Consider the following 18472-nt stretch of genomic DNA (forward strand, 5'->3'; position numbering starts at 1 on the left):
TTAAACACTGCTTGGCCCATTATATCTAGCCTCTTCTCGGCTAACTCTCGCACCTGGACTAGCCCATTTCTAATAATGTATGTAGCACCCCAACGTGTGCTTACCAGGAAGATTCTAGCCTGCGTCCATCCTGGGTCGGAGCTTCATCACATCTGCCCCAGAGAGGAGAGCTATCGAGTCTGAGCTCACTTCCTCTTCCTCCCAGCATTCTGTTCTGGTAACTCCACCCACCTATGTTCTAACCTATGAGAGCCAAGCAGTTTCTTTATTTTTTAACCAATGACCTTCATCCATCATACCACAGTTTTAGAAAATAATTCTTCAAATTCATGACAATCTATGGAGGGCTCTTCAATTTTCTCCCAAATAAGTGATGGTCTGGAGTCTCTAAAATTGAGCAAAAGAATAATAAAAGAGCCACCCAAGTCCTACATAATGATGAACCAAAACAAAGAGGATGAAGAAAACAAACGGGGAGGGAAAGCAAAAGGAAGACAAGGAAGAAATGTTTTACCAACTGAATGAAAAAGTTACAATGTCATTTATGAGTAAGACATTTCTCCAGGGATTATTTTCTGACATTCTTCATTATCAAGTCACTTCATGACACATCAAAGCAAAGTCTGTCAGAATGGGCTAGATGTAAAAGGAATGCTTGATTTTTTATGTCTAAATTTGATTTAACCTACTAGATTATTTGAGGGTTAAGACAAAATAAACCAAAACCAAACAAACAAAAAAATTGTATCTACAAGCTAGGTAAGGAAACATACACCTTTAATCCCAACTCAAGAGTCAGAGACAACTGAATCTCTGTGAATTCAAGACAATCTTGGGCCACAGAGCAAATTCTTAGCCTAGCCAGGACTGCATTTTGATATCTTATCTCAAAATTAATTAATTTGTTGATTAATTAATGCACAAATAAGGTATATATGTGTACATGCCTGCATGCATATATGTGTGTATGTATGTATTTATGAATGTAGGTATGTACATATGTACACATGTATGTATATTTCTGGAGCTGGAGAAATAGCTCTGAAGTTGAGCACTCTTACTGTTTTCAGCACCCATGTGAGGCAACTAACCACCATCTGGATCTCTAGCTCCTGCAGATCTAACACCTCTTGTAGGCTCCAAGTATACCTGTACATGTGTGCCAAACACACATACATGTAAATAAAGAAAAAATTTTAAAAATCAATCTATAAGCCGGGCGGTGGTGGCGCACACCTTTAATCCCAGCACTTGGGAGACAGAGGCAGGCGGATCTCTGTGAGTTCGAGACCAGCCTGGTCTACAGAGCTAGTTCCAGGACAGGCTCCAAAGCTACAGAGAAACCCTGTCTCGAAAAACCAAAAAAAAATTAATAAAAATAAAAAAATAAAAAAAATCAATCTATATAAAGTATATATATTTCTAAGAAAATGCTCTGTATATATACATTGCCACCCTCTTGCCCACAGTCAATTTTCTTCTTAATACCTCCATGTTCGTGCAGTGCCACTAAGAAAGAGTAAAAGTTATTCATACAAAGCAAAATAATAAAAGATAACATCATGTTCTGGACCTGGAGAATGTGAGTTTGACTACAATTTAGAATGATTCATCAATGTATACAGTGATAAGACACTCATGCAGAGAATGAACTGGAAAAGGGAGTCAGGGACTCAGCCTATCCCGTGGGGATTTAGTGAAAAGAAAAAGAAATCAATACAAGACATGGAAATGGATGCTTTTTCTAAGTGGATGCTACTTCATTCAAATACATCAAGGAATTATGATCAACTAGAACAAAAAGGGCTCATGGCATTTAAAGTGTGTTTCCCACATTCTCCCCTGTATTTAATGACCAAGACCCTCAACACTGTCTTCAAGAATCAGATTATGTGTGAACAAATAGTATGTGACCTGAACACTAGGTGAAAAAGTATTAGTTTGTGATGGTCATTGTCAACCATGGCCATGTGACTTGGCCTTGTTTCTCTAAAAGTGCCAGGGCATTCTCAAAGTTATTTTACACACATAGTTTGGGTGAGTTTTGATGTACGATGTTTCTCCAGAAAGACTTCTTATGAATAACAAGAATCATAATGCAAGTTTGTAACTTTCAAAGCTGCAGAACTCATCCTGGAGAGTTGGTTTGCCCATGGATTCAATTTGCATTTTTTAAGCCTTTAGTCAGAAATAGAAACTTTTATAGGTGTACTTAGCATACCTTAAATTCCACCTCCCCCACAAAGTTCTACAGTAAGGGATAAGCTTACTTTGCAGTTACCTTTTACTATGGAGTTGAATTCTTGTCCAATAGAGAGGCTTCATTGGCCGGCAAGGCTCAATTGGCTGCTTCCTAGTGCCTCTGTCCTGATTCATCCCCAATCCAAATAAGCCAGTTGACAATGGAGGAAAAAGAAATCCACACACTTGAGGTGTGGTAAAGCACTACTCCCAACTTGTGAGGAGAGGGAAGGACCTGAGCCAGGAAGCAGAGGAGGTGGAGGGATGCCTGCCTCAGGGAGAGATGGGGCTGGAGGAATCCCCACACCTGGGAGAGGAGGAGGTGGAGGAATAGCAACTCCAGGTAGAGAAGGGGGAGGAGGTATGCCCACTCCAAGAAGTGGGGGAGGTGGGGGTATTCCCACTCCAGGGGGAGGAGGAGGGGGAGGGGCTATTCCCACTCCAGGGAAAGGATGAGGGGGAGGTATTTCCATTCCAGGTAGAGGAGAGGGAGGAGGTATTCCCATTCCAGGAAGAGGAGGGAGAGAAGGTATCTCCACTCCAGGGTGAGGAGGAAGGGGAGGAAGTATTCCCACTCCAGGAAGAGGAGGAGGAGGGGGTATTCCCATTCCAGGGAGAGGAGGGGAAGGGGGCATTTCCACACCAGGGAGAGGAAGGAGAGGGGGTATTCCAAGTCCTGGGAGTGGAGGAGGTGGGGGAGGGGCGGGCAGCATTTCTGTTCCCTGTAGACTGGTAGATTGTGGGGCTGTTGTACTGGGCAGAGCAGGCACTGTTATGTCAGAGAGACAAGGAGGTGGGGGAATCGCCATGCCCAGGCCAGGCATGAAGCTGGAGGACTCTGTACAAGGCAGAGGTGGTACGGGAAGGGGTGGGGGATATTACAGCTGTTTTCCAAGGAGGACAAAACAGAATGTTCATGGCTGGTTTCTAATCCAGTATACAGAGAAGGGTGGAGGGGCAGTCCTTGACCATCAGACCCAGAGAGAGAGGGAGGAAGAGAACGGAGTTGTGATGTATTCTGCATGACTGACTGGGCCTCAAGCTGTACTGATATTCTCCTTAGAGACACAATCAAGGAAATCTCAGAACAGAACTTTGTCTGAGGTCCAGAGGGTGAGGGCAGAACAGCTGATTCTCCAATTTCAGCTGCAGGTGGGCATGGTGGACCTTCCGGCCGTGACTTTAAAGGTGCCAGAGTCAGGATCCCACCCTCTTCTGTAGGGGAAGTTTGTATTGATTTGGCCTGAAGAGTTCTTGTAAGCTGTGCCACCTTCCCATGCAATCTGAGAGCATCCAGACCAACTTCTGCAGAGGCTGGAAATCCATTCTCCAGTCCTAGAAGGTCTCTGGGGCCCTCCAAGTCCAGGGCTGGATACTGTTTTTCTAGCTCTGTTATTTTTGTCCGCAGATCCTTGATGGTTTGTTCCAGTTGTTGAATTACAGTTGCCTGTCCTTCAGACTTCACATCGTAAAGTTCCTGAGAGACAAGGACAAGCATTGTTGTTAGTAAGAGAGTGAAAAAATCCAAACATCTAAAGAAGAATGGACAATTCAACAGTCACACTGGGACTGCCCCTCCAGAAAGATCCTGTCAAAGAAGGCATCTACCAAAATTTCTATGTCGATCCTCTTTTCCACCCTCCAATTTTAAAGGTGGCTCCCGCATCCTCCAATGGGATCCTAGGATCCTTGTATGTCTCATCTTCATACAGCGTCATTGAGGATGGGCAACTGTGGCACTTAGCTTTCAATGTCAGCTTGTCAAAAGCTAGAATCACCTGGGAAGAGACTGTTACAGAGAAAGTGTCTATATATCAAGTCTGTCTGTGATCATGGGGCATGGGGGTGGGGGACTGTCTTGATCACCTTCATTGAGGGTGGGATGCAAATACCCACCCCAACTGTAGATAAGTGAAGAAAACTAGTTGAGCAGAAGAAAGCAGGCAGCAGGCATGCCTCCATTCAGTTCTCTCTTCACTGGGGATATGCCCTGACTAGTTGCTTTGAGTTACTGCCTTGACTTCCCCTCAGTAATGGACTGTAACCCAGAATTAGAAGACACATATATCCTTTCTTCTGATGACTTGCTTTTGGTCACTATGACAGAAATAAAGCTAGAACAGGGAAGAACATTCTACAAGACATATTTTTACCTCCCTCACTATGAGTTGATGCTATTGGGATGTTTTCTAGAGACTCTGCAGTAATTCTGAATTTTAAAGGCAATCACTAACTTTTCAGTGTGGTCAAAGTCTCCAAGAAAGATAAGGGAAGAACTATTGAGAAAATAAAATCATGGATATATACACTGTAAAGTATGTCATAATCCTGATATCACATTCAGTACAATTTAATATTTTACTTAAAGCATTTCAGTAAGTTTCCACTGATGTGCCTCCAAAAGCTATGAAGGTGGACACTTTAAATGGGCTGCATACATTTTATGTAAACTTAGGCACATACAAAAACCCTCACATCATCAGTTTTCAACAACATTCCCACAAGAGACCAAAGTATTAATATATGAAAATGGTGTCATGTGTTTTTAAACAGTCCATGGTAAAAAGAAATCTCTATTATATACAATTTTGTTTCCCATTTGATCAATACACCAACTCCCATACTATAATTATGATGCTAATAAACACAATTAACCAAAACACAAAATTCTCCCATGCAAACTCATCTTAACAAGACTTTATCATGCAGCTTTTTCTTGGGTCACTGGATTGCTTAAATGTGTAGATTATCCTCATTTTCCTGGAAAACTGGCACAAGTGACTTTGAAATAATGAAGAGTATGTCTCATGTTATCTTGGTATATAACTAGAGTTCTTATTTTTTCTGTCTGTGCCTACAAAACAGGTCCCTTAAAGATGGCTCAGCAAGGAAAGGCCCTTATTTAACAAGCAGAGTTTGATCTCCAGAACCCACATGCTAGAATGTGGGAAGCTACTCCAGACAGTTGCTCTCTGCCCTCCACAAGCATGCCTGGACTTGCATGTGCCCACACACATAAAATAAACAAAGAAATAAGAAACTGAAAGTCTAAGTTCATTGATGAATGAAATGCAGGAAATAAATTATAAGAGAAATTTTCCAAACCCAATTCTTAAATCATATGAACTAAGCTAATACATCACCAATTGAAATATAATAAACTATTATAAAATCATTGACATCTAGAAAAATGAAGTGTAAAAAGGAAAATGATTGTTTTATAATGACCTCACTCTGGGGCAGCTAATACAGTCCTTCTAACAAGGATTCACATTCTCACATTCACAGACCATCTACTCAAAACACTCAACAAAAGCTACTGACAGCAGGAATTACAATAGCAGCCTCAGCGAATATTTGGTGATTTTAAAATCCTCAACTACAACATCAGCCAGCAAACAATAAACAAACAAGCAAGAACAAACATATTACACTTGATAACTGGTACCAGACTGTTGTAAGGGCTCCCCTTGATCTTACTGCAGCCATCTTGTGTCCTGACACCATGATTACTCCTAAATCACCCTCATCAGCCTTCCCTCAATAGTTTCCCAGCACACTCTAAACAGACAGGAACACTGAGTGGTATGTGGAACTTTATGGCTGGGCTCTAGTGTCAGAAATGCCCTGACATTGATATTAGTGTGAAATAACCCAGGTGTACTCGGACTTGGATGAAGCCCCTTTTGACTTCACCAACATATACAACTTTACCTGTGACTGTAATCGGGGGGATTTGGTGCTCTTTCTGCTGCCCAGGCCCACACTTTTGAGTAAGTATCTAATAAATTGTGATCCTCAAGCTGTCTCCCTCCTTCAGTGCCTCAGCATCCTGGGGCCAGTTCTCATACTGGGACTGGACTGCTCAGAACAATCTCTTGAATGAAACCCACTCTACACAATGTTTTAACTATTGGCTCACCCAACCAAAAGCTTCCTTCTTCTGTTTATAGAAATGGGAGGAACATGACATTTTTAGAACCTAGAAGCTGAAGGCATAGAGAGGCTAGGAAGTCAAAAACACTGAGAGCCACACTGAGTACAACAGTAAGGATTCAAAAACTTGAAGCTTCTGTGGAACACAATTACGATTTGTACTCTAATTTGTGACTATCACTCCAAGGGGTTCAGATTTCCAGGTCAATTAAGAATCAAAAGCTGGACATACCAAACTGCAATTGTTTTCTATAGAAGTTATCGATTGAGGAGAACACCGGCATGCAGGCCCAAGTGGCAGAGACCACCAGCGCAGGCCCAAGCGACGGAGACCACCGGCCCGCAGGCCCAAGCAGTGGAGACCACCGGCCCGCAAGGCCAAGCAGCAGAGACCACTGGCGTGCAGGCCCAAGTGGCAGAGCAGACACTGCAGAGACCACTGGCGCGCAGACGCGGCAGATGCGAGATAGTCCAAGCATGAAATAGTGAAGCCCACACTGAGACCAGATCGCCCCACCACAATTAAATCAAGTAGGTTTGGGGGGGCCTAGCCTGCAGAGTGGTAGGCCTTTTATTGGCGAGGTCCACGGGAGAACGGGGAGCCTGGTCTTGTCCCTGAAGACCCTTCTGAGTGGGGAGAGTGTTCTTGGCACACAGTGGGACACAGGAAATGGAACAGGAGCATTCCCCGACCCCCTTGACCCCCTGGTTAGTCTGTGAGGGCTGGTTCCCTCTGCTGGGGCTGCTCCTCCCCTACTGCAACCTCTCTCTCCCAGACCCATCCCAGCTTGTGCCCAGGGGCCACCGTCACTCCCCCTCCCTTCCATGGGGCCACGGGATCACCCAGTTTAGCCTGTTTGGGCACTGGGTCAGGAGCTCGTGGCAGAGGGCAGCAGGAGTTTCTCTGTTTGGGTGACTGGCCTACAGAGTGGTAGGCCTTTTGGTTGGCAAGACCCCTGGCAAACGGGGAGCCGGGTCCTGGTCCTGAAGACCCTTCTGAGTGGTGAGAGGGATTTTGGCTCACAACGGGAGCCAGGAAATGGATCGAGGGCATTTTGCAAGCGGGGCCCCTGGCCAGCAGGGAAACCTGATCCTGTTTTAAAAGACCCATTAGATAGCATCAATAGGAGGAGATGGGCAGACACCAAGGCAAGAATTCACCCAACAATCTGAAAAACAACATGAAAACACCAGAACCCAATGATCTTACAACAGAAGGCCTTGAACACCCTAACATGGGAGAAGAGGAAAAAACTGACTTTATGAAAGCAATAGAGTCCCTTAAACAACATATAAAACATGCCCTTATAGAAATGGATGAGAAGTATAACAAAAAGCTTGAAGAAATGAGTAAATACGTAAATGATACCCTGGGAAACCAAGAAAAAATGATCAAACAGGTAATGGAAACAGTTCAAGAATTGAAAACTGAAATGGAAGCAAGGAAGAAAACACAAACTGAGGACAAGCTGGATATGGAAAATCTAGGTCAACGAGCAGAGACTACAGAAACAAGCATAATCAATAGAATACAAGAGATAGAAGAAAGAATCTCAGATTCTGAAGACACCATAGAGAAAATAAATGCAGTGATCAAAGAAAACAGCAAAGCCAACAAATTCTCATCACAAAACATTCAGGAAATATTGGACACAATAAAAAGACCAAACCTAAGAATAATAGGGATAGAAGAAGGAGAAAAGTCACAGCTCAAAGGCCCAGAAAATATTTTTAACAAAATTATGGAAAAAAAAAAACTTTCCCAACATAAAGAAATATATTCCTTTGAATATTCAAGAAGCATACAGAACACCAAACAGACTGGATCAAAAAAAAATCCCCTCACCATATAATAATCAAAACACAAAATATACAGATTAAAGAAAGAATATTAAGAGCTACAAAAGAAAAAGGGCAAGTAACTTATAAAGGTAAACTGATCAGACTTACACCTGACTTCTCTATGGAAACCATGAAAGCCAGAAGGTCCTGGATAGAGGTACTGCAGAAACTAAGAGACCATGGATGAAACCCAAACTACTATACCCAGCCAAGCTATTGTTCACTATCAATGGAGATAACAAGACATTCCAGGATAAGAAAAAATTTAAAAAGTACATAGCCACAAATCCAGCCCTACAGAAAGTAATAGAAGGAAAATCACAACCCAAGGAATCCAATATTGCCAACACTGCCTACAATAACTCAGGCATCTAGCGACCCTTCACCAGCACAACTCAAAGAAGGGAGACACACAAACTCTACTACCAAAAACAATAAGAATAACCGGAGTAAACAACCACTGGTCATTAATATCACTTAATATTAATGGTCTCAATTCACCTATAAAAAGGAACAGGCTAAGAGATTGGATATGAAAACAGGATCCAACATTCTGCTGGTTGCAAGAAACACATCTCAACCACAAAGAAAGGCATCTAATCAGAGTAAAGTGTTGGGAAAAGGTTTTTCAATCAAATGGTCCTAAGAAAAAAGCAGGTATGGCCATACTAATTTCTAACAAAACTGACTTCAAACTAAAATCAATCAGAAGAGATCGAGATGGACACTTTATACTCATAAGAGGAACGATTCATCAGGATGAAGTCTCAATCCTGAATATCTACGCCCCTAATATAAAAGCACCCACTTATGTAAAAGAAATATTACTAAAACTCAAGGCAGACAACAAACCACACACACTAGTAGTAGGAGACTGCAACACCCCTCTCTCACCAATGGACAGGTCAATCAGACAGAAACCTAATAGAGAATTAAGAGAATTGTTGGAGGTAATGAATCAAATGGACTTAACAGACATCTATAGAACACTCCACCCAAATAGGAAAGAATATACCTACTTCTCTGCAGCTCATGGAACCTTCTCGAAAATTGACCACATACTCAGAAACAAAAAAAACATTCACAATTACAAAAAAAGTCAGTGTCCACCTGTGTCTTATTAGATCACCATGGATTAAAGTTAGAAAGCAACAACAATGCTACCCCCAGAAAGCTGACAAACTCATGGAAACTGAACAGTCAACTACTGAACCACACCTGGATCAAGGAAGAAATTAAGAAAGAAATTAAATTCTTCCTTGAATTTAATGAAAATAAAGAGACAACATACTCAAACCTATGGGACACTATGAAATCAGTGGTAAGAGGAAAGTGCATACCACTAAGTGCTCACTTAAAAAAAAAGGAGAAAGCATACATTGCGGACTTAACAGCACACCTGAGAGCTCTAGAAAAAAAAAGCAGACGCATCCAGGAGAAATAGAAGACTGGAAATAATCAAACTGAGGGCTGAAATCAACAAAATAGAAACACAGAAAACAGTCCAAAGAATCAATGAAACAAAAAGTTGGTTCTTGGAGAAAATCAGCAAGATCGACAAACCCCTATCCAAACTAATTAAACAACAGAGAGAGAACACGCAAATAAGTACGATCAGAAATGAAAAGGGGGACATAACCACAGACACAGAGGAAATTCAGAGAATCATTAGATCCTACTACAAAAGCCTGTATACCACAAAACTAGAAAAGGCAAAAAATGGACATTTTTTTAGATAAGTACCATATACCAAAGCTAAACCAAGACCAGGTGAATGATCTAAATAGACCTGTTAGTCACGAAGAATTAGAAACTGTTATCAAAAATCTCCCTTCCAATAAAAGCCCAGGACCAGATGGTTTCAATGTGGAATTCTACCAGAACTTCCAAGAAGAGCTAATGCCTATACTCCTTAATGTACTTCACAATATAGAAACAGAACAGTCATTGCCAAGTTCCTTTTATGAAGCTACAGTTACCCTGATACCAAAACCACACAAAGACCCAACCAAGAAAGAGAATTACAGGCCAATATCACTCATGAACATCGATGCAAAAATCCTCAATAAAATACTGGCAAACCGAATCCAAGAACACATTAGAAAAATTATCGATTATGATCAAGTAGGCTTCATCCCAGAGATGCAGGGCTGGTTCAACATACACAAATCTATTAATACAATCCACCGTATAAATAAACTGAAAGAAAAAAACCATATGATCATTTCATTAGATGCTGAAAAAGCATTCAACAAAATTCAACACCCCTTTATGATAAAAATCTTGGAGAGATTAGAGATACAAGGGTCATACCTAAATATAATAAAAGCTATTTACAGCAAGCCGACAGCTAACATTAAATTAAACGGAGAAAAACTCAAAGCCATTTTACTAAAATCAGGAACACGACAAGGCTGTCCACTCTCTCCATACCTCTTCAATATAGTCCTTGGAGTTCTAGCAATAGCAATAAGACAACATAAGGGGATCAAGGGAATTCGTATTGGAAAGGAAGAAGTTAAGCTTTCGTTATTTGCAGATGATATGATAGTATACATAAGCAACCCCAAAATGTCTACCAAAGAACTCCTACAGCTGATAAACACCTTTGGTAATGTGGCAGGATACAAGATGAACTCCAAAAAATCAGTTGCCTTCCTATACACTAAGGATAAAGAAGCAGAGAGGGAAACCAGAGAAGCATCACATTTCACGATAGCCACAAATGCATAAAATATCTTGGGGTAACTCTGACCAAGGAAGTGAAAGATCTATTTGAATAGAACTTTAAGTCTTTGAAGAAAGAAATTGAAGAGGACACCAGAAAATGGAAGGATCTCCCTTGCTCTTGGATTGGGAGGAGCAACATAGTAAAATGGCAATTCTACCAAGAGCAATCTATAGATTCAATGCAATCCCAATCAAAATTCTTCACAGATCTGGAGAAGACAACAATCAACTTTATATGGAAAAACAAAAAACCCAGGATAGCCAAAACAATCTTATACAATTAAGGATTGTCTGGAGGCATTACCATCCCTGACTTCAAACACTATTACAGAGCTACAGTATTGAAAACAGCTTGGTATTGGCATAAAAACAGAGAAGTCGACCAATGGAATCGAATAGAAGACCCTGACTTTAACCCACAAACATATGAACACCTGATTTTCGATAAAGGAGCTAAAAACATACAATGGAAAAAAGAAAGTATTTTCAACAAATTGTGCTGGCAAAACTGGATGTCAATCTGTAGAAGAATTAAAATAGATCCATATCCATCACCATGCACAAAATTCAAGTCCAAATGGATTAAAGACCTCAATATCAGTCTGAACACACTGAACCTGATTGAAGAGAAAGTGGGAAGTACTCTACAACACATGGGCACAGGAGACCACTTCCTATGTATAACCCCAGTAGCACAGACGCTAAGGGCATCATTGAATAAATGGGACCTTCTGAGACTGAGAAGCTTCTGTAAAGCAAAGGACACTGTCACTAAGACAAAGAGGCAACCCACTGACTGGGAGAAGATCTTCACCAACCCTGCAACTGACAAAGGTCTGATCTCCAAAATATATAAAGAACTCAAGAAACTAGACCGTAAAAGGCTAATCAACCCAATAATAAAATGGGGCACTGAGCTGAACAGAGAATTCTCAACAGAAGAAGTTCAAATGGCTAAAAGACCCTTAAGATCATGCTCAACTTCCTTAGCGATCAGGGAAATGCAAATCAAGAACACTTTAAGACACCATCCTACACCTGTCAGAATGGCTAAAATCAAAAACACCAATGATAGCCTTTGCTGGAGAGGTTGTGGAGAAAGGGGTACATTCATCCATTGCTGGTGGGAATGCAAACTTGTGAAACCACTTTGGAAAGCAGTGTGGCGGTTTCTCAGGAATTTCGGGATCAACCTACCCTTGGACCCAGCAATACCACTCTTGGGAATATACCCAAGAGATGCCCTATCATACAACAAAAGTGTATGCTCAACTATGTTCATAGCAGCATTGTTTGTAATAGCCAGAACATGGAAACAACCTAGATGCCCCTCAATGGAAGAATGGATGAAGAAAGTGTGGAATATATACATATTAGAGTACTACTCAGCAGTAAAAAACAATGACTTCTTGAATTTTGCATACAAATGGACGGAAATAGAAAACACTATCCTGAGTGAGGTAAGCCAGACCCAAAAAGAGGAACATGGGATGTACTCACTCATATTTGGTTTCTAGCCATAAATAAAGGACATTGAGCCTATAATTTGTGATCCTAGAGAAGCTAAATAAGAAGTTGAACCCAAAGAGAAACGTATAAGCATCCTCCTGAATATTAACCTTCATCAGGCGATGAAACGAGACAGACACAGAGACCCACATCGGAGCACCGGACTGAAATATCAAGGTCCAAATCAGGAGCAGAAGGAGAGAGAGCACGAGCATGGAACTCAGGACCGTGAGGGGTGCACCCCCACACTGAGACAATGGGATGATCTATTGGGAGCTCACCAAGGCCAGGTGGCCCGGGTCTGAAAAAGCATGGGATAAAACCGGACTCGCTGAACATAGTGGACAATGAGGACTGCTGAGAAGTCAAGAACAATGGCAATGTGTTTTTGATTCTACTGCATGCAGTGGCTTTGTGGGAGCCTAGGCAGTTTGGATGCTCACCTTACTAGACCTGGATGGAGGTGGGTGGTCCTTGGACTTCCCACAGGGCAGGGAACCCGAATTGCTCTTTGGGCTGACGAGGGAGGGAGACTTGATTGGAGAAGGGGGAGGGAAATGGAGACGGTGGCGGGCAGGAGGCAGAAATCTTTAATAAATAAATAAATAAATAAATAATAAAATTTTAAAAAAAGAAAAACAAAAACAAAACAAAAAAAAAGAATCAAAAACTGAAGCCAGGCATGGTGGCGCACACCTTTAATACCAGCACTTGTGAGGCAGAGGCAGGTGGATCTTTGTAAGCTAGGGCCAGCCTGGTCTACAGAGTGAGCTTCAGGACTGTCAAAGTTACACAGAGAGAAACCATGTCTCAAAAAAAACTAAAACTAAATAAATAAATAAAAACAAAGAAACAAGCAAAAAACGGAATTAAAAGCTGAAATTTCCATCTTACATGAACATTCTTCGAACTTTCTTATTTCCATTGCTCCATTAAATCATCTTATTATTAAGCAGTGATATCTCTTGTGTTCATTTCATTCAGCAACAAAGCCTAACTGGTAGAAAATATATCACTATTTCTGATTTAGTTGTGTGTGTGTCCAAAAGAACAATATTTAAAAGCAAAGGGACCTCATCATTTACTTGTTCAAGGCTGGGGCTCAGCAGTAGACTACTTGCCAAGTGTGCATAAAGCCTTAGTTGTGAATCAAGTAATAAAGAGAAGGAAAGAGGATAAAAACGTTTTATCATAAGAGAGAGCTATATAAATTTTATATTTAAAATTATGTTTTAGTTAAAACTTTTGAGTAAATAAATTATCCTCTGAGACATGATTCAAATGTTGTATCTTTACCTTCCCTGATGTTAAGATGGGCAATTTCCCCACACAGAGCATTTGTATTTTGTGGCTTAAAGCATTATGAGATCTATGTTAAACTAACTTTAGCAGAGGTCAGATTCTAGTTATAATTACCGTTTAGAGCACAGAGGATATTGAGCAGTGCTTTATGAGAAAGGGGGAGGATTTGAGGCTGAGCCAAATATTTTATTGAATTTACTCATTTTTTTTATTTATTTGGTGATTCTAAGCACTGAACCTAGAGCCTCATACATGTTAAACCACTGAGTTATACAAGTAGCCATTTTTCAGTTGATTTGTCTTCCATGTTGAGGCAGAGTCTCACTATGCTTCTGAGACAGACTTCGAATTTCCTCTGCAATCCAGACAGTTTCTGAATTAGTAATCCCCTTGCTTCAACATTTGAGCTGAATTACAGCTGGGATTATAGGTTCGTAATACTGGGCCCACCTATCCATATTTTTATTTAATAATATGTAGTATATTTTTATGTCTTTCGTTCACTTTTAAAAGATAACTAAGACGCTTATACATTCTCCAAGCTTCAAAGATTTTCAAGTGTATAACAAAGAAGTAGAACTAAGATATGGCAGAGAAAAGTGATAGGAGAATAAAATCCCCAAACTAAATCTTTAACAAACATGGTAGTAAGCTGTATGGTGCCAGCAGATACAGGGTTAAGGAATTCTTGAAGACAAGAGATGGAATGTTTCTATAGAGAACTTTTTCTCATACAGATAAGTTTATAGACAAAGACAAAGGAAGAAAAGTTGAGATGAGAGAATTGCCTACTTCTTACACTATTTCTGCTTCATAGAAATAAAAAAATTTGGGTAACCCCAATTATTATGCAGAATTTACATTCCCTTTTTGACTATCTTTGACTTGCTCCATGAAATATTGGGAGTTACGACCTCTACTTTTCATCTAGGAAGCAGAGTAATTGTCTCTCAAACCTTAACTGACTACTTAAGAAAGACCAGCCACCCAGGCACTGTTATAGAGTAGCCAAATGTATATAAGGTTTTCAGACCTCAATTTAGCTAAAAGTCACCAAAGAATCTTATCTGGCATTGCTTATCCAGGACTATCAGTCAAGGGCTGGCTGGCTCTCAGTATTTGCAGCATCCATGACAACAGTTCCTGTTGTGTTCTTAGACAAGGCCGCACTGCTTGTCAATAGTAACAGTTGATTTCTCTATTAGGTTATCTTTTTTAAAGGAATTTGCATGGTAAATATAGATCATTATCAAGAAAGAGGACTGGCTATCTTCTGGCCATGTAAGCAAACACTCTATGCTCAGGACCTACATGAAGTGGCCATCTACAGGGTCCAGCCACTGACAAAGCCACAATTAATCTCAAGAGACTGCTAGGCACTCTGTGGTCCATGAGAAGCCCTCAAATTAGGAGTCTGTTCCCCTGTGTCCAGTGCCAGGAACTTAATCTTCCTTCTCTCAGAGTACAACTAGAGGATGCATCCGATTCTCAAGGGACTTGACATTGGAGAAATCCATTTTGTTATCTTAGACTTCTTTACAAAAATGCTTTCAACATTTCCAGAATTGTGCAATAGTTTATCCAATACTCCTGGCAATAGCTATAAAAGAAATTACATCACACTTTAAAAAGAAGGGCAAAGTATAGTGGTGGCAGTTTTATAAAGAATCTATATAATAACTATATCCTTATAGACAGATTAAGATAAACCTGATTGAGACCACGTAAAAAGCAATACATTTATATATTACCAATTTTGAGATTGTCTCTATTTAAAAATATTGTTTCAAGTCCCCAAATCATCAAGAGCAGTGGAAGAGGCCCTACTGTTTGGCTGGAGTTCGATGCCATCACATTGCCAACATTTTTCTATTACTATATAATCTTATACGTGGGTGGTGATGGTTAGTGCTTGAAAACTGTTTGAACACTTGAATATCACAAAATACAAAGTGCCATTGAAAGAATAAAATGTTCGTCAAAAAATGTTCCCAAGTTTAAGATTATCTGATTCCCAGAAAAGAACCCATTACAGTAACATTAAGGTTACAATGGTCAAAAGGGAAGCCAAGATACACTCAAGCAAGCTCTTACTGAAAAGCTAATGGACTCAACTTTAAAACTTTATTATGTTATGAAAGCAAGATGCTTTCAGAGTCTAGAATATAAAAACTGCTCATTGGTAAGTTACTACTAAATTGAGTTTGTAAATGTTGACATGTAATTCATGATGAGAAATGATGAGACATGTAATTCACTGCCTATCTCCCTCAGATTTGCAAGTGCTGTTGATTTTAAGCCCCATGACTGACAAATGAGGACACTACACACATCTACACAAGAGGTAGCCTACTATCCAGCGATAATATAAATTCTATTGTAGAGGGGGCTGCGGGCAGCATTCCCCCCCCCCGGCTCCCGGCCGCCTGGCTAGCTTATGCCCCAAAATAACAACACACAACTGTATTCTTTTAAACACTGCCTGGCCCATTATATCTAGCCTCTTCTAGGCTAATTCTCATGTATTAATTTAGCCCATTTAAATAATCTGCATAGCACCACTAGGTGCGCTTACTGGGAAAGATTCAGCATGTCTGACCTGGCGGCTGACTGCATCGCATCTGTTCTGGAGAAGAGCAGCATTGCGTCTGCCCCAGAGAGGAGAGAAAATGGCGTCTTAGCTCACTTCCTCTTCCTCCCAGCATTCTGTTCTGTTTACTCCACCCACCTATGTTCTAACCTATGAGGGCCAAGCAGTTTCTTTATTAATTAACCAATGACCTTACTCCATCATTTCCCCTTTTTCTGTTTAAACAAAAAAGGAAGGCTTTAACTTTAACATAGCAAAATTACATATAACAAAACAGTTATCAAGTAAGAATTACAGTTACAATATTTACATCTATTTTATCTTTATCATAAGTAAGGAAAACTATAACTATCTATCTATTCTTCAACTCCATCAAAGACTCCAGAAGGATATATTACCCAAGTAAATGAGAAGTAAGAAACTTACAAAATTCTAGAAATCACAGAGACATCTCGCTGCCTGGACAGTCACCCAAAGTTCTTTTGTACCGCTGGGGCATCCATCTTCGGCCTTCAGGCCCATAGTATCCAGAGATATTTCCTTGAAGCAGGAAATTTCAAAGGCAGTTCAGTCACTATCTTCTGTGCCCTGCAGAATGTCTCGCAGACTCTTTCATGAATCAGGAACCCCGAAAGATCATCTCACCTTTAGGCAAGTTCAGTAGTCCTCTCTCTGCGGGTTCTCTGTGTCCAGTTTATACAATAGTCCAGGCAAGAGCAGTTTCTTGCCCAAATGGCTATCAAACTCCATAAGGAGCCTCTTCAATGCCCATCTTCCTCTTGAAGTAGATTGGTGCTGCCAGGAGCAGACGTGTCTCATTGTCATGAAAAGCCCTAAGTTATTAAAACGTTAAATGTCCTATTCTGTAGTCTTTGAAAGATATGAAGAATGTCTATCTAAAATATATCTATGCACATCTAATTAACATGATTACAAGCTTGATTATTATTAATGATTATCCATTAACAACCTATATATATATTACATTTTTACATGAACTACACAATAACAATACCTTAATCAAGATCAGAAATACATATACATGTAACAAAATTGACCTTAAACATCTATCAATAAAGCAAAATCTATACTAATGCAAATTATTCATACCTATATCATATCCCCCTTTAAATGTGAAAGAACATTTATAAACAATATTTGGGAATATGGGCACAGTTATTTCTCTCCAAACTGCTTCATGCTGAATGGGAGTGCTGTTAATCACGTCTTTCATGGTGTAACCTGTGTGCCAGGGTCATCTCAGTCGGCAGTTGAGTGAAGTAATTTTTTGAAGGTGTTCATAGCAACCCTTCAGGAGGGTGTGGTCTATCATACCTATTGGAATAGAAACAATCCACAGGGTATCATCATCTGTGAAAACAAAAGAAGAAACTCCTTTCCAAAGCATCATGTCCTTAGATCCAAATTTTAAAGTCAAGGTATTTTCAAAATATCTATGTTGGATTAGTTCAGCAGCATTTATAAACAAATATCTTTTAGCATCTGTTGCTCTTTCCTCAGCATTCAAACAATTCAAAGAGAGCATGATAGCATACAGTATCAAGATTCTCTGTGTATTTTCCATCTTTGTGCAGCTTTATTTTAATCTCTATTTCATTTATTTTTACTTTTATTTTATATTCTCTGTATATCTTTGTCCTGGAATAACTCTGTGTAGACCAGCCTGTCCTTGAACTCTCAGTGATCCATCTGTCTCTGCCTCCCAGGCATTGGGATTAAAGGCATGTGCTACCACACCTTGAAGTCACAGAGTTCAACTCCGAGGTCAATCTACCTCTGCCTCCCAAGTGTTGGGATTAAAGGTGTGTACTACTCTGTTTCTTCCTCTTTTTTTGTTTCTTACTTTAAGAACTTTAACTTTTAGCCTGCATATATTTTTAACACACTGTAAACCATTTAGAAATTTTCTTTGCTTTTGAATCTCCCTTTACTGTATTTCTCTCTTTTTTTATGACCACATGAGCCTTTAAATTACAGAGCAATATGGGTAGGTTTAAAGCCATGGCTTTGCCGGCTAGATGCAGCCCATTCCTTAGCTTTCCAGCCTCATGGCAGAGGTACCGGCTGTAGCTATTTTTATTGCCACAGCTCTATGGTATTTCAAGGTCCCTGCCAACAAGCAAGCTGCAACACTATATCCACAGACAACACTCAAGTCCTCTCTCTGAAGTCGGCCCTCCAGCCTCAAACAGTCAGAGTTTGCCCTGGCAGGCCAGACCAGAACGCCAGCATTTTAAAACAGCACAACTTTTTTCCTGCTACATCTGAAAACAAACAAGCATTCAGTCAACTTTTATCAAC

The 18472-nt window shown here is 40.3% G+C and overlaps 1 protein-coding gene across 1 annotated transcript in view; it reads right to left on the bottom strand.

Moving 5' to 3' along the window:
- Window positions 1–18472, bottom strand: part of LOC130889861 (formin-2-like) — a 167522-nt gene that overhangs the window by 1891 nt on the left and 147159 nt on the right. Inside the window, 4 exon segments of the mRNA XM_057793798.1 lie at window positions 285–387; window positions 2282–2435; window positions 2438–3104; window positions 3107–3718. Of these exon segments, the coding sequence (XP_057649781.1) occupies window positions 285–387; window positions 2282–2435; window positions 2438–3104; window positions 3107–3718 (1536 nt within the window).

Source organism: Chionomys nivalis, chromosome 18 (assembly GCF_950005125.1).
Source record: "Chionomys nivalis chromosome 18, mChiNiv1.1, whole genome shotgun sequence".
Classification (NCBI taxonomy): domain Eukaryota; kingdom Metazoa; phylum Chordata; class Mammalia; order Rodentia; family Cricetidae; genus Chionomys; species Chionomys nivalis.